The sequence below is a fragment of the Rhinopithecus bieti genome, unplaced genomic scaffold (assembly GCF_001698545.2).
Source record: "Rhinopithecus bieti isolate Rb0 unplaced genomic scaffold, ASM169854v2 scaffold_22165, whole genome shotgun sequence".
In the NCBI taxonomy this organism is placed as follows: domain Eukaryota; kingdom Metazoa; phylum Chordata; class Mammalia; order Primates; family Cercopithecidae; genus Rhinopithecus; species Rhinopithecus bieti.
The window spans coordinates 1,192,419-1,207,957 of record NW_016810977.1 but is presented as its reverse complement, the minus strand read 5'-3'; the positions used below and the strand labels follow the sequence as shown (position 1 = coordinate 1,207,957).

At 37.9% G+C, this 15,539-nt stretch overlaps 1 protein-coding gene across 1 annotated transcript in view; it reads left to right on the top strand.

Moving 5' to 3' along the window:
* The window catches only part of DNAH5 (dynein axonemal heavy chain 5), a 242,913-nt gene that overhangs the window by 158,563 nt on the left and 68,811 nt on the right, over positions 1–15,539 (top strand). The window contains 5 exon segments of the mRNA XM_017893302.1: positions 4,837–5,068; positions 6,207–6,321; positions 6,572–6,748; positions 9,532–9,735; positions 12,834–13,013. Coding sequence (XP_017748791.1) covers positions 4,837–5,068; positions 6,207–6,321; positions 6,572–6,748; positions 9,532–9,735; positions 12,834–13,013 — 908 coding nt within the window.

The window sequence follows — 15,539 nt, the reverse complement described above, 5'->3', positions numbered from 1 at the left end:
TTTTCAAACTTTTAAAAATGTTTTATGCAGAAGAACCTTATTTTCCAGTAATACCTTACAAGTAGTCCTGGTAGATAAAACAGTGAAAAGTGGATGGGGGTTGTGGGAGGAAGTGTTCTGGAGCCTCATCCTCTTACTCCCCACTTCTGCTGCCCTCACCATTTCCTCTACAGCTCTGTGATACCCCGTCTGAGAATGACTGATTAACCAAGAGATGCCCTTTAGAGAAGGAAAAACTGAAGAGCGTGAAGTTGAGGGTTGTCATAGGTGGGAAAAGTTAGTAAGATCAGTACTGAGACTGAAACCTAGGTTATCTATCTATCTATCTATCTATCTATCTATCTATCTATCTCTATTATCTATCTAAATATCTATCTATTAATATCTATCTATCCATCCATTATCTATCCATCTATCTATTATCTATTATCTATCCATCCATCCATCCATCTATCCATCATCTATTTATTGATCATCTATCAATTACCTATTTTTAAAACAAATTCTTATCTACTGGGGAAGTTTTATTCTCAGTGCATCACTATCGACAATAGTAGTTTTCCAATCTGTGGCTTTTAAACACAGACTATTTTGACATGTTTGGGAAATAAATGTACAGCACAGTTCTGTCTTTTGTCTTGTAAAGTTTGAGAAAAGACCAGTGATTTAAAATTTAAAGTCCCATAAAAGTTTAAATATAACTGGAGGTAAGATTTTAAAACTCAAGTAGGATATACATGCAGAGCACAGATCAAGAGTATTTCAGAGCTGTGTTAAAGTTTATTATGAAATACAGTTATCAGTATGCAAGTACTTCATAAAATGCTCTGTAAGGTATTATCACTAACAATAAAAATAACAATTTCAGGTGACAGATACTGTAATATGCCATAATTAAGATGATTTAAATATGAAGCTCTTTTTATTAAGTTCCTATTTCAGTCATCTCTTCTTTTGTAGACAAAGGTCTTACTGATCCTTCCTTTGTTAATTTCTCATTGTCCCATTCTTGTAATCTTATCACACCAACCCAAACCAAGATTACACGGAGGGCAGAGAAACTTTCCTTTCTTTATCCTCAGTCACTAGCAAATATCCCGACCTTGATGCATGAATCTATTTGTTCGTTTATTCAGCATGTACATATTGAGCTTCATGATGTTATTGGACAGACTCGAGACAAGACAGACTTGTCAACAGACGCAAGACAGACTCAATTCTATACTCCAGAGTCTCTCCCCAGGAAAGCTCATCCACAGCCTCCTTTATAATATGTGCCATCAATTTTTTCTCCAGTCTAGTCTGTCTCCTGGCTTGAAATCTGTGTAGTCAGCTGCCTGCCTGGTCCAGTCTTATGGATGCTTCACAAGTTTCTTAACCTCAAAATGTCTGAAACTCAAAATGTCTCCCCCTTTCAGGAAGGGCCATTATCGCCCATCAGACTAGGCAACCTGAGACCCCTTTGTTGTCAACACCTCCCCTTTCTGCAACTCTCAAGTCTTACCCATCACCAAGTCATCTCCCTTTCACTGACATCCTAGGCCAAGCTATCATTGCTGCTCACCTGGAAAACCCAAATAGCTTTCTAATGATCTCTTCACCTCTTTCACCTGTCCGCCATCCATCTCACACTGCAGACGGAAAAATGGTAAAATCACAAATACAGGTGCATTTGTTTCTGCTTTAAACCTTCCATGTCTTCCTGTTGTTCCTAGGAAGAAGCACAACCTTTAGCATGACCTTCATGCTGGGAAGAGCTGACCCTACCTACCTCCCCAGCCTCTCCTGAGGTCCCTTTTCCTTCCTGCTCTGTTTTCCTGGATCCTTGAATATGCTATTTTTTAATTTTTTTTTTTTTTTTGGCGGTTATTTTCCATGCAATGCTGTCCTCCTCCCATTTCTCCCCACCCACTCTGCTTTGCCTGGATAATGCTGGCTCAGCTAAATGTCATCTCTTCAGGAGAATCTTCCTTTGCTCCCCCCATTTCCCCACTAAGCCAGGTCCCCTGTTATCCATTCCATAGCACTCTGTGCTTTTTCTTTTTGGGATTAGCCACAGTGTGTAATTTGTGTACCTAGTTGTGTTATTTATTTGATTAATGCTCACTAGACTAAAGACTAAATTAATGTCTGACGAGACTAAAAACTCCCATGAGGTCAAGAACTACACATCCTTTGTTCACAATTTCAGCAGCTACAGGTGTTCGATACTTATGATGTTGAACGAATGGATCAGACTGTGTAGAAATTCATCATCTTTCCATAATATGGCCTTGATCACTTGCAGTCTTTCTCTAGTTCAACTTTGGATATACCTCTTTGCCCTCTGAACATGCTTTACTCATCCTTTTCTTTTCACACAAGTCCGTCTACCAAGAATATTCTTCTCCATCTTTTTTATGTATGCAAGCTCCAAGGCTTAATCAAGATACATCACATTCTTCAACCTTCCTCTGTTCTCTTGAGAATATTTGAAATTTTCCCATTTTCTTGGACCTCCTGTATCTATAACATTGATGCTTTACATAATTTACCTGCACATTTAATTATTTTTAAACCTTTTGATAACCAGTAATTTTTGTGGTTATAGCTCCAATTTAGTCTATTTACAGCGTGCATACTACATAAATATTTGATACTATGCTAGTCATAGTAATGGATAAAATAATTAAAAGACATAAGACATGGTTTCTTTCTTGAATAAATAGAAAATCTTGTTGGGAAAATCAACGTTTCCACACCCAACAGTAACCTGCGTAATGTAATCCTGAAAGAATAGCATTTGTGAGGATTACAAGTGCTTACACACTTAGGGATTTCAGTGTTATTTATTCTTTTTAGAAAATTAGCAACAAGGTTTCTAGAAAAACTATTATTTTAGTTGCCTTAAGGATATGGATTCTGAATTAAATTATTGTCTCCAGCTGCATCTAGAAAGAAATGTATCATTCGTTTGTGTTAGCATTTCATTTGGATCATAAGAAATATTTCCAATAAATAAAAGTATTATGTTATTAATACTTTTAATAATAAATTAGAAAAGTTTTTCTAATTTAAAGAAGCCCCTAGGGCTGGTACTGGATTTGGTAGTAATTTTAGTAACTTTTAAATACCTTTGAAAAAAAAGTGAGTTTTTTATATGTGTGAATTTAAATGGACTGAATCTGTTGATGAATCATTTAAAGAAAAATATGCTTTACTTTATGTTGTAAAATGCCGGGAGGTAGCTCCAAAACTGGCATTACTGCCTTGGTGATGGGATATTGAAGATGACAGAGGGTTTTCTGGCCTCTTGACTGAATCTCAGCAGGCACGGGTCACTCTTAAGAGGGAGTGGTCTGTTTCTTTCTGTAACCTTTCCTGCACCAGAGAGCCTGGGTCTGTGGAAAAATATACTTAGAATCCATCCTGATTTTATTCTCTTTGTCTTTTTGGAGAGACAAAAAGACAATTTGGTGCATAAAGAATAAGGTCACCATTATTGATACTCTCTGTTCACATAAGAAGGAAGAAAATAATTACGTGATAAATACAAGGAAGTTTTCAGAAAGTAGGCAATTCCCCAAGAATATCCCATAGTGCCAAGTAAAGCATTTAGTATCATACCTGGCACATGGTAGACACCGCAGCCATTGTGGTTAACACCTACACAAAATGTGTCGTAAGTGTGAATTGTTCTATGGTTCCAGTGCCCAGACTTGAACTTCTTAGAGTTTAAACCATTCTTGGTACTGGTTGGCTAACTTATATGAGAAAATGTGACTTTTGATTATCTTAATTATTGCCTTTTAGTGTATGGTAAACTGTTTTTGTAACCAAGCTGATGAATTTTCTCTATTATTTACATAAATATAAATACAGCCCCACAATAACAACCTTAAGTACTTTAGTGATTGAGTACTGATGGTGATAAATACTATTTTTATGTCTTTGCCTTTTTAAGCCTTGCTTACTTGATTCATTTTTCTCCCATTTTATTGACCATATTTCTCTTTACAATACTTACATACAGAGGCTGTTTCTTCTGAGATACATAGAAATGGTTGTGATAATTTTAACTGCATTATGTGTGACTCTTACAAATTCCCTGGGGTTGATACCAAGTTTCACATTCCTCTTTCATTCCATGGCACCCATTTCTGTGGTGGCTCTGCAACAGGCATTCGATGTACGTGGTGATTGATGAGCCTATTCCCATAGCAGGGAAGGCTGTCTTAGAATTGGTCCCCCATTAGGCGCTATGGGGAAGGTAAAGGTCACCAACAGAAGACTTTTTTACCCAAACGTTCTTAAAGAATACTGTAAATTAGAACTGACCACAAATGACCAGCTGCCACATTTAAGAACAAGATGACTCCGGCATAAAAAAGTTTAGTGATGAACGTTTCCACATGCCAAATGGAGTCAGAGCCAGGGGGGAACTAAGGGTATGACAGGTTCTGAGTGACAAAATAAATGGCATTGTTAAATATGAGTACCAGGTGGACACTGATTTCTGAGTTATTTGTACCATTTGTCCTGATGTAAGCCATAAAACCAGTTGGCTGCTGACCAGAACCTGCAGCTGTGTAGAAGAGATGTCTCTGCACAAGCACCAGACAACGAAGAGTGATGAGAGGTTTAAAGTTGTTTTTATAGTTTTATATATAAAACAGAAAATAAAATTGTTGATGTTATAGGCCTGGGGCCAAAAATGCTGACATAGATCGACCTAACTGGGGCTACAAAAATGGTTTGCATTCCTAAGAAATGTCTAAGTATTAGAAGTAAACAGTTAAGTTTTAAAAGAGTAACTTACATTCATATTTCACACACTGTCATCTTTATGCTCTCTAGTGTCTGAGCACTTCCTCGCTTCCTATGATATTGACTGCAGTTTGGAAATCAAGAAGGAGGTGGTCCAATGCATGGGCTCCTTCCAGGATGGGGTGGCCGAGAAGTGTGTTGATTATTTCCAGAGATTCCGACGTTCTACCCATGTGACGCCCAAATCATACCTCTCCTTTATTCAGGGCTATAAGTTCATCTATGGAGAAAAGCATGTGGAGGTACAGACCCTGGCCAACAGGTAAGTGTGATGTTCGTGTACAAAGCTATATTAAAGCCGTGGCTCTCAACCAGGGACAGATTTGCCCTGGTGGATATTTTGCAATGACCAGAGATATTTTTGTGTGTCACAACTGAGGCGGCAGGGCAGGGGAGGGGTACTGCTGGCATGTAGTGGGTAGAGGCTTAGGGATGCTGCTCAACTTCCTACAGTTCTTTTCTGTCACAACAGAGAAGTATCCAGTCCCAAATGTCTGTGGTGCTGAAGTTGGGAAACCTTCCTCTAGAGCCTATTGACTATTCCTTGCCCAGTAGGATAAACTATTGCCAGGTTTTTATGTGGTCCATTGCTTTCTATAATATTGAGTGACATCAGGATAGAAGTAATAGACCTGGAAGGGAGTTGCGAATGCAGACATCCCCTCTTCCCTCTTCTCACCCTTCTCTTCCCATCCCTTCTGAGTGACTGAGAGGGAAAAGCCAGGTTGATGCATATGTTCACTGCCTAAGGAGCATCCCTGCTTCCCTGAAGTTTCTTCCAAATGTCACTGCTCTGCCCTATGCTTTTCTGAACAATCAGATCATCTTCCTGAGCATGGCTAGAATGAGCCAGGGTAAGGAATCCCTGGGTGGGTGGTTACATGAAATGACTCTGAGGGTTCCCATCTTTAAGGTCACATTATTTCAGGTTCGGGCAGGCAGCTAGTTCCTTCTGACAGCTGTTTTGATGGCTTTAAATTTGTTTCTTAAGCCCACATCATTCTTTTAATTTCATTGGTCTCTTTTGAAACAACAGGCATTATTTTCCTTCTTCCATGACAGGGCTTCAAGCATTTGAAGTCTATCATCATTTCATTTAGCCTAATGTCATTAAGTATGTTTCCTGCATGATACAGATTCTAGCCTCATGGTTCCTAATTTCTTGATGCATGTTCTAGCAGGTTCACTGTTCTTGCACGTGGTCTGCGAAGAACGTACATATTATCAGTCTAGAGTCAAGCCTGGACCTGTATCCTTTTTGCTAAACCCTCTTGGATTTGCTACTTGCATACATGCAATCTTCAGATATAACCATTACCACTCATTAGTGGACCAGTACTTGAAAATTGTATCTGAGTCCTACACATTTTAACATTGTTTGCTTGGATTTTCAATCCCAGAATGAATACTGGATTGGAAAAGCTCAAAGAAGCTTCAGAGTCTGTTGCAGCCTTGAGTAAAGAACTGGAAGTGAAAGAAAAGGAGCTGCAAGTGGCCAACAATAAAGCCGACACGGTGGGTGGGCATTTACACGTGTACCACATTCCTTTTGAATTCCAAGTTCACAAGTGTTAATGGTCTATGCATAGTCAGTGGCTATAACTCTCAAAGTACACATTACTTTCCATTGGAATAAAATACTCTTAATTTTATGTATAAAAAACTGGGTAAGTGGACAAAATCAACAAATCAAGGCAAAAATGTGCATTTTCAGCTGGATGTTTAATCCTTTTTGACGAAGTATTGTTGCTTTATATTGAATTAGGTCTTAAAAGAAGTGACGATGAAAGCACAGGCTGCTGAAAAGGTCAAGGCTGAGGTACAGAAGGTGAAGGACAGGGCCCAGGCCATTGTGGACAGCATCTCTAAAGACAAAGCCATTGCTGAAGAAAAACTGGAAGCAGCAAAACCAGCTTTGGAAGAGGCAGAAGCTGCATTGCAGGTGCATCTATGTGATATAACAGATATCAACTTTAGGGCCTCAGAGGCAGACTAAGGCTAAAAAGATTAATAACAGCAAGGAAATGCTCTACTGGTTCAGACCAAAGCTCTATCCACTGGAGTGATTTCAAGTAATATTTTCTGCTAGAGACTTTATTAGCTCTTTATGGGTTTTGCATATTCTACTTAACATATCACTCTATTCACTCATCAATGTTGGGCAATGCCATATACTAGTGGCCAAGAGTCCTGGGTCCTCATTTCAACTCTATCATCAATAAGCTATGTAATGCTGGAAAATTCACATCAGCTTTCTAAGGCAACAGTCCCTCACTCATTCATTGAGGCCATTGGAGTAGATGATCTGTAAGATACAATGTTTTCTGTCTCTGAATTACCCAAATAAAGAACTACTGATCTGATGTAGCTCATTAATGAGAGAGTTTGAGCAGGCTTCCAATGCAATTAAACAGTACAATTGTGTATTAGTCTGTGTTCACACTCTATAAAGATGTTACCTGAGACTGGGTAATTTATAAACAAAAGACTCACAGTTCTCCTTGGCTGGGGAGGCCTCAGGAAACTTACAATCATGGGAGAAGGTGAACTGCAGCAGACACCTTCTTCACAAGACAGCAGGAGAGAGAACAGGGGAAACTGCCACTTTGAAACTGTCAGATCTCCTGAGAACTTACTCACTATCATGAGAACAGCATGGGGGAAACTGTCCCCATGATCCAATCACCTCCCACCAGGTCCCTCTCTTGACATGTAGAGATTACAGTTTGAGGTGAGATTTGGGTGGGGACACAGAGCTAAACCATATCAAACTGTGTGGCAATACACCAATGGCAAAATTACAAAGGAGGTTGGATTTTGAGAAAATGAAATGACTTTAGTGAACTAGGCTACACCTTAAAGGCTGGTCCAGTTTTGAAGACTCACTTTTACTAAGAAAGTTCCAGGTATGTACAAACTCTAACATTTTGACATCAGGTTACCTAAATCTATACAACAAATAAGATAACAAATCTCGTGCAGAGAATGTGTCTCTTCCTATCTTGATATTAATCTGACTTTAACCAGCTCACAGCAAAAATAAAAAATATCTCCAGATGTTAGATAACTGTTCTATTATTGCCACAGCATACAGAAGATTATATAACAGTCATATTTCTTGGCCTGCAGAAAAAAGAGGACTTTAATGCTTAGGTGAAACAGGTTGAGTTTTTGTTCCCCTCTCCAACTTCTTTTACCTGGGCATCTAACACAGCTGAGCACCATTCTGTTTGAAAATTATTTTTAAAGCTAAAGTAAAATAAGCATGCCTGGCCCTTACATTTTATATAACTTTAATTTGACCCTACCCTACTTTCCCCACTGGCTGCTGTTCTATTTTTCTCTTTTCTTTTATAGCTGTGCACCTCAAATAAAGGTCTGTTTGCCATTTTCAGTTCTCTACTACACATTCACCCTAACTTCCAGCTGTCTGTCTTTCATAAATGCTAGTATTAATATATTAGAACAGGCTGGGCTTGGTGGCTCATTCCTGTAATCGCAGTACTTTGGGATGCCGAGGTGGGCAAATCACCTGATGTCAGGAGTTTGAGACCAGCCTGGCCAACATGGTAAAACCCTGTCTGTACTTTGAAAAAAAAGAAAAAGAAAAATTAGCTGGGCATGGTGGCGTGTGCCTGTAGTCCCAGCTATTCAGGAGGCTGAGGCACGAGAATCACTTGAACCTGGGAGGGGGAGGTTGCAGTGAGCTGAGATTACGCCACTGCACTCCAACCCAGGTGACAGAGTAAGACTCAGGTCTCAAAATAAAAAACAAAAAACAAATGCAAAACTATATATATACAAACCTTTTCAAGGTATGTAGTTACATTCCTAATTTACCAAGTTTAGTGTTTTTTCTTTTTCCTCAGTCCTTGGAGAAAAAATCATTCACTTACTAGAAGGTCATTGGTTACTGTCTTTTGATAGAAAGGATGCAAATACAAACCAGAGGGATGTTTTGAAGATCTGGAAGGAAGGAATATATACTATTTGTCCTAGAGATAGGATTGTTTCCAATTCTTACATTTAACATTTTTTCAATACTTATTCCATAGTGAGTTTTAGGCGATTGAGCAGTTATTATCAACCAAAACAGGTGTATGTGACTATTAAATCATTTACTCTGTAAGAATATACGTACTAGAAATTGAATGGAACTTTTCTAAGAGACAGCTTCGTAAAATTCATATTACTCAAGTCGCGTCATTTAAAGGTCAGTTCCCAGCTAAGAAACCTCTAATTATTCAATCTGTCAGCCCTGCGGCTACCCTCTGGTGTCGGTCCACAGTGACAAGCCTGAATTGTTTAAGAGAGAGAGGCAGATTCTTGATCTACATAGCTAATGAGTAAAAAAAGCACTGCAAATACTGTAATTTTCCTGGTTTTGAACCTCGAAATCTACTTATGTGCTGACTATTCTTTTTCTTCCAGATTATGTCTTTCTTTTTTCTGGCACAAAGCCATCTGCACTTTTAGAGAAGTCACAGCTCCTTATCTGCTCACCAACATTTCTTTCCTCTCACTGCTAGTTTGAATAGTAGAAATTTGAATTTGTTGGGACATGGTGTTTCCTTGGGATTAAATATGCATCTAGACCCCATGGCTCTACATGTAACTTAAAACAGTTTTCTGTCCTCTGTTGAAATAGCAGCATTTGGACATGCAAGGTTTGCTTGTCTGTGCTTTCCTGTCTGAGGTTGGTTGATCCTTCCTTTCATCCCCCAGACCATCAGGCCTTCGGACATCGCCACTGTCCGCACGTTGGGCCGTCCCCCTCATCTCATCATGCGGATCATGGATTGCGTACTGCTGCTGTTTCAAAGGAAAGTCAATGCTGTCAAAATTGACCTGGAAAAAAGCTGCACCATGCCCTCCTGGCAGGAATCCTTAAAACTGATGACTGCAGGGAACTTTTTACAGAACTTACAGGTTAGTAGTTCAGTGGTGATGGGCTAAGAGGGAACTCATTCTTCACTGGCATAGGAGTCCTTTTGGTAGAATAAGTTTCTAAAGAAAGAATTCATTCTACATACATGTTTTTTTCAGAGTAAAACTTTCTGTTTTGAATATAAAACATTATTAGCATTAGAGTTTTTTCTGACAGATTTTAGTTGTATTAAGGCATCATCAGTGTTATGTATACTTCAATAAAAGTTAAAAAAAATCATTTTAAGAAGACAATAAGTGTGTGTTTATATTATATTCACATGAATACAAATATATACAAGTATTTGTATTTTGCATTTCTCAGTAGTAATTTTTTAGTGTTAATTTACAGCTTTTTTAATTTTATGAGATAGAACTTAACATGAATAAATGCACAAATTTTAAATGTATAGCTTGATGAGTATTTACATATGTATATACCTATTTGTGAACACTGGAAGAAAAACACGTATTTTCAGACCCCAGAAATCTCTCTTGTGTCCCAACCAAGTCAATAACTTTCCTTAAGATAATTGTATCCTTACCTTTATCCAGATAGTTCGCTTTGCCTGTTTTGAAATTTGCATATATGAAATAATACTGTATGAACGCTATTGTTTTGACCTCTTTCATTCAACATGTCTGTGAAATTCGTTCTTTTTGTTGCAAATGACAGTCTTTCCTTTTTCATTGTTATATAGTTTCCCAGTATATAAATGTGCTGTAGTGTGTGTGAGAAATGTTTAACAACTGATTCTTAAGGGAGAAAGGAAAAAAAAAAAGCAAAAAAAAAGCTCTGATTTGAAGTCTTGCCACGATGTAAGCACTCCCATGATGGCTATTTTAAGCTGCCAAAATGATGTTGCTGAATCTAGAGTTGAGAAGAGGTGCATGGTAGTATGCCATTGTGTAGCATTTCCACCATATAGATACAATAGTTGTAAATGACCTCAAAAGCACAGATGAGAGTAGAATTTAGTCTCAGAATTAGCAAGTTATGAGCTTTGACCATAACCTTTGCTTGAAATATTGTTTATTTAGTTGTAAGCTTATATATTTTAATTTTTGATAATGGCTGAGTCTAGCAAGTTTGCAGAATTCCTGGAAATTTAACAATCATTTCTTACAAGCCCGTTTAAACCAGCACCAGTGTGAAACATTGTAATATGCTTCATTTTGTTTGTTCCTGTACTGTTGATGAATTTTGGGGTTAGTATTAATTTATGGCTATTATAAATCAAGCTGCTGTGAATATTGGTCATTTGGTGGCTCTAGCTATGCATTCCTGTTGGTTTCATGCTCAGGAGTGGAATTTCTGGGACTTTGGTTATATGCATTTAATCAGCTTTGGTAGGTAGTGCTGAAGAGTTTTCAAAAATGGTGTGTCAATATATACCCCCACCAGCAATGTATGAGTTGCTCAGCATCCTCACTGTTTTCTACTTTTAGCTACTCTGATGAGTTTGTAGTGGTGTCTTATTGTTGTTGATTTAATTTGCATTTCCCGACCTTTCCATAGGCTTGTGAGCCTCTGGGGAATTCTTTTGTTAAGTGCCTGTTGGAGTTGCTTGTCCAGTTAATTTTTTTATTACTTTGTAGAATTTCCTTATATATAAAATATGACTAATTTGTCATTTATATGTTTGCAAATATCTTCTGCTGCTTTCTGGCATTAGTTGTTCCCTCGATTAATGATGTCTTTTGAAAAACAGAAATTCTTAGGTTTAATGTAGTCCAATTTATTAATATTTTCCCTAATAGTGCTTTCTATGTTCTGTTTAGGAGATCTTTGCCCACATCCAAGGCAGATTTCTAGTTTTCTTCTGGAAGCTTTATTGTCTTTTCTTTCATGTTCAAATCTCAAAGCAATTAATTAGGAATACCCAGTCCACCTCTATTTCCCAAGCTGTGAATTCAGCACCATCTTTCTTTCAGTTTTCAATTCAGCATTGCTCAAGTGACCGCTATGGCTGGAGCCTGTGGTGAGGCGCATACAACAGCTGTAACAATAAGTAGCTTATGAAACTAGTGGGCCAAACAGACTTGTCCCAGATAATTATAATATGAGATTCTGCCTATGGACTTGGACTTTGGGTGGAATCCTGACAAGTGATTCCAGGTTCCTCACATTTACCTGGTGGCAAAGCCCCTGCTCTTGGGCTCTCCCTTGCTATTTGTCATTGTCACCACTGACCTTCTGTTGCTCCCAGACATTTATCTGGCCTTTTTTTTTTTTTTTTTGAGTTACGATTTTTCAAGTCTCATAAAAACGAGTTACATTAAACGAGATCTGAATGAGAGTGTGTTCTACTATACATTATGAGTTCTGTGAAGGTTTGTGTCACTAAATTATTTAGGTGCTAAATTTCTTTCTGCTTGGAAGACATTTAATCATCCTCTTTTAAATGATCAAACACCACTTTTAAAAGATCCAATTTCATTGTTTGGTCAGTCTGCTTTTTCTGATGCAGAAAGGCATTCTTAATTCATTTCTGCTACTATTTTAAAATTTTATCCCACCAGAAGATAATAATTCTCTCATATTCTTGATAGTTCTGTGATTAAAAATTAATTCATCACCCTCAAAGCCTAATGTCCAAGTTATTATCTTCACATTTTAGGTGATTTTAATAAAACCTCTGTCTGAATGTATTAAGCATTTAGTTGCTGATAAATGCTAAATATATATGTCCTCAGACTGAATACACTTGTATTTGTTTTTCATTGGGGATTTTATGGGCTTATAATTCATCTATTTAGGATTAATGACAAAAGATCTTTATTGCTTTGGAAATTCTAATAGCCATATTAGTGTTCGTCACCTCAATAATTTTCTCTTTCCCTGGATCTCACTATATTTATTTAAGGTTGGTATCTTTCCTACAGAAGACAGAGTGTGCTCTCATAGACTTCTTTGCTATCATTTCTTACTGTGCTTTTACCTTTAGGACTTTTGCCTAATATCTTAAAATAGTGACAAAATATAATGCCCTTCATTCATTTGTGGTTGTTCAGTCATTTCAGTAGCATTGAGAGCGTGATGCAAGTATGACTTCCTGGAAAGAAGTGTTTTGACCTTATTTTACTCTTTTCTTCCATAGCAATTCCCAAAAGACACAATCAATGAAGAGGTGATAGAGTTTTTGAGTCCTTACTTTGAAATGCCTGACTATAACATCGAAACTGCTAAACGCGTATGTGGAAATGTAGCTGGTCTTTGTTCCTGGACGAAAGCCATGGCTTCCTTCTTTTCTATAAACAAAGAGGTGCTGCCTCTGAAGGTAAGCCTCCTAGGCAGACCTGGGTGAAGGTGGCTGGGCGGAGTCTACAGGTCAACCGATCTTATCTTTTCACAGGAGCACGTGTGCCTGTGGCTTCTGGTGTTAGGGTACTCAGGTCCACGGGGAGAGGGAGCATTAGAAAGGCCAAGCACAGGATGTTTCTTTCTTCTTTGTAATCCTGCTCTAATCAGAACCGTATGAGCCTCTAAGCAGGGATGGCCTCTCTACAATGATGCTCACTACAAGTCCGTTGTGGGCTGCTCGATAGTTTTCCTCCACAATGCAAACTTGAAAAAACAACAACAACAACAAACAAAAACCAACCAACCAAACAAACAAACAAAAAACCACCGCAAACTGTAGCATAGAATCCTCTGCTGATATTTAAGATCTTTATCCAGAGAGTCCTATGAATGAGGTAGGGTCAAGACAGAAGAACATGCTGGAAGCTGGTCTTAGCTTGGCTTAAGGCATGACATATTCCTCCCTTTTCCATTTTTGTTTTGTCTCTCAGGAAAGAAACTGAATATCTGAATAGTTGTTATTTAATGTGACTTTTTAGACATGCTTTATATTTCCTTTGCATCATTGAATACTTAAGCTTCATTTTTGCATATTCCCCTACCATGAAAAGAGGCAGTCTTCAGCAAATGGAGAGGCCATGGAGAGTGTGTTTTTTGAAAATGAAATGCTGAAGTCTCAAAATCATATCTCATGGCTTGGTTGATTATTTTGTTTTTGTATGAGTCTCATCTTTCTTAATCATCAACTAGATTCTACTTATACTTGTAAACTACCCAGGAAACTTAATAATCATCATACAAGTAATCGAGAGTATCAGGAAGATAGGCATAGAGTTGAAAATGCTATTTTGTTTCTACTTGTTGTGATACCAAGACCATTTATTCAGCAATTGAGGCTCTTGAGGTCCTAGGACAACCTAAAGGGACAAAGAGTCATTTGAGTCCGAGAATTTCAGAGCAAATAATTGATGTCATGCTGTCTGACTCCGTGGGTATTGTGACTGTTGAAGACTTCAGCATAGATCAAAAATGGACAATCTGATATTGACTGAATTAGAACCAATATTTATATCAAGTGAAAAGTACAGGTCATTCTTCGCATACTTTTCCAGTGGGTAACCATGCATAGTGTCTTAAAGAGAACTACAATTAAGTTCATGATACATCGTTTTTTCTGTTATTATTGTTATTTTAAGTACATAGCTGAAATCTTTAAACATGGACATTCTGAACAAGGCTTGCGTAAGAACAATGAGATCTCTTCCCCTGTGTTCAATGCCATCCACATTTCAGCTTTCAGCTTGTCTCAAGACAATCTGGGTCCTACAGTAGGAAGGGAAGGGAACAGTATCAGAAATGGGAACCTTTTTATTTGCTCTTACAACCTGTGCTTTTCTTTCTGAGAAGTCTGTTCTCTTATATTCTTATAAGTATCTAGCATCTTGGACCACACAGCTTGTCAGGTTCCTCTTACGTCAGACAGAAAAATACATGCTGTTACACAGATCCATGTTTGCTGTGTAGGGAGGAGTAGAAGAGGAAGTGAGTACATATTGTCACCAGGTGGTTCTGTTGAATATATTAAGAAATTCAGACCTAAGCCTTTAGCTTCCCTTCTTCCTGGAGGGGCTTCACTTGCAATCCCCTGCTTCTTAAATGAGGAGAGGTCAAGGGCATTCTGTAAACTTCAGGTGGAATCTCTTAGACACTAATTAGTAATGGACACACTGAGGAGCTGCTGTCATCTTGCAATCCTTATAGTTGGGCTAAGTGACTTCTAGTAGTGAATATATTCAAACAAGTGTGAATTACAGCAATAGCAATTTAGATTCTATTCAAGTTCCTTATAATGAGATTTCTCCTGTAAAACTTCATGGAAATCAGTATAGGTACAAATAAAGAGAATGTTATAAAAAAGCAGAACTTAAATATTGTACATGGATAATAACAGTAACAACATCTACTGTTTATTGAACTCATGTGCTGGGGACTAGACTTGGGATTTTACATATGTTATCTTATTTAATCCTCACAAAAAGTCGTAGGAGTTAGTTTTTCAATATTTTAATGAAGAAACTGAAGCTCACCGGGTTTAAGCTACCTGCACAGAGTTCTACAACTCCTCAGTTGAGCAATTAATTGGGTTTGAAGGATTTTGATTAGCAATTGTTGACAGGTTCGTTTAATAAAAATTTTATTTATTTATTTGTGAGTAAAGTACTAGGAAATGTTCAAAATCTTTGGGTTTGCAATAGTTTGTCATTAGTAGGTGACTTTAATTTGTAAGTTGCTTGACATGGTGACCTTACTTTTTCCTTCCGTGTTGGAGCCATGGCAACAGTTGCAGCTTACTGCAGAGCTGAGGAAAAAATGTTCCGCCAGTCAGGTTCTTTTAAATTGTCACTTACAAGCAATGCTTTTGCCCATCACTGGATCTAGTCAATTATGGAACTCTTGAGGTTTTCCTTAAAGATTTATTCTGCCCAAATTTGGAAGCCTGAAG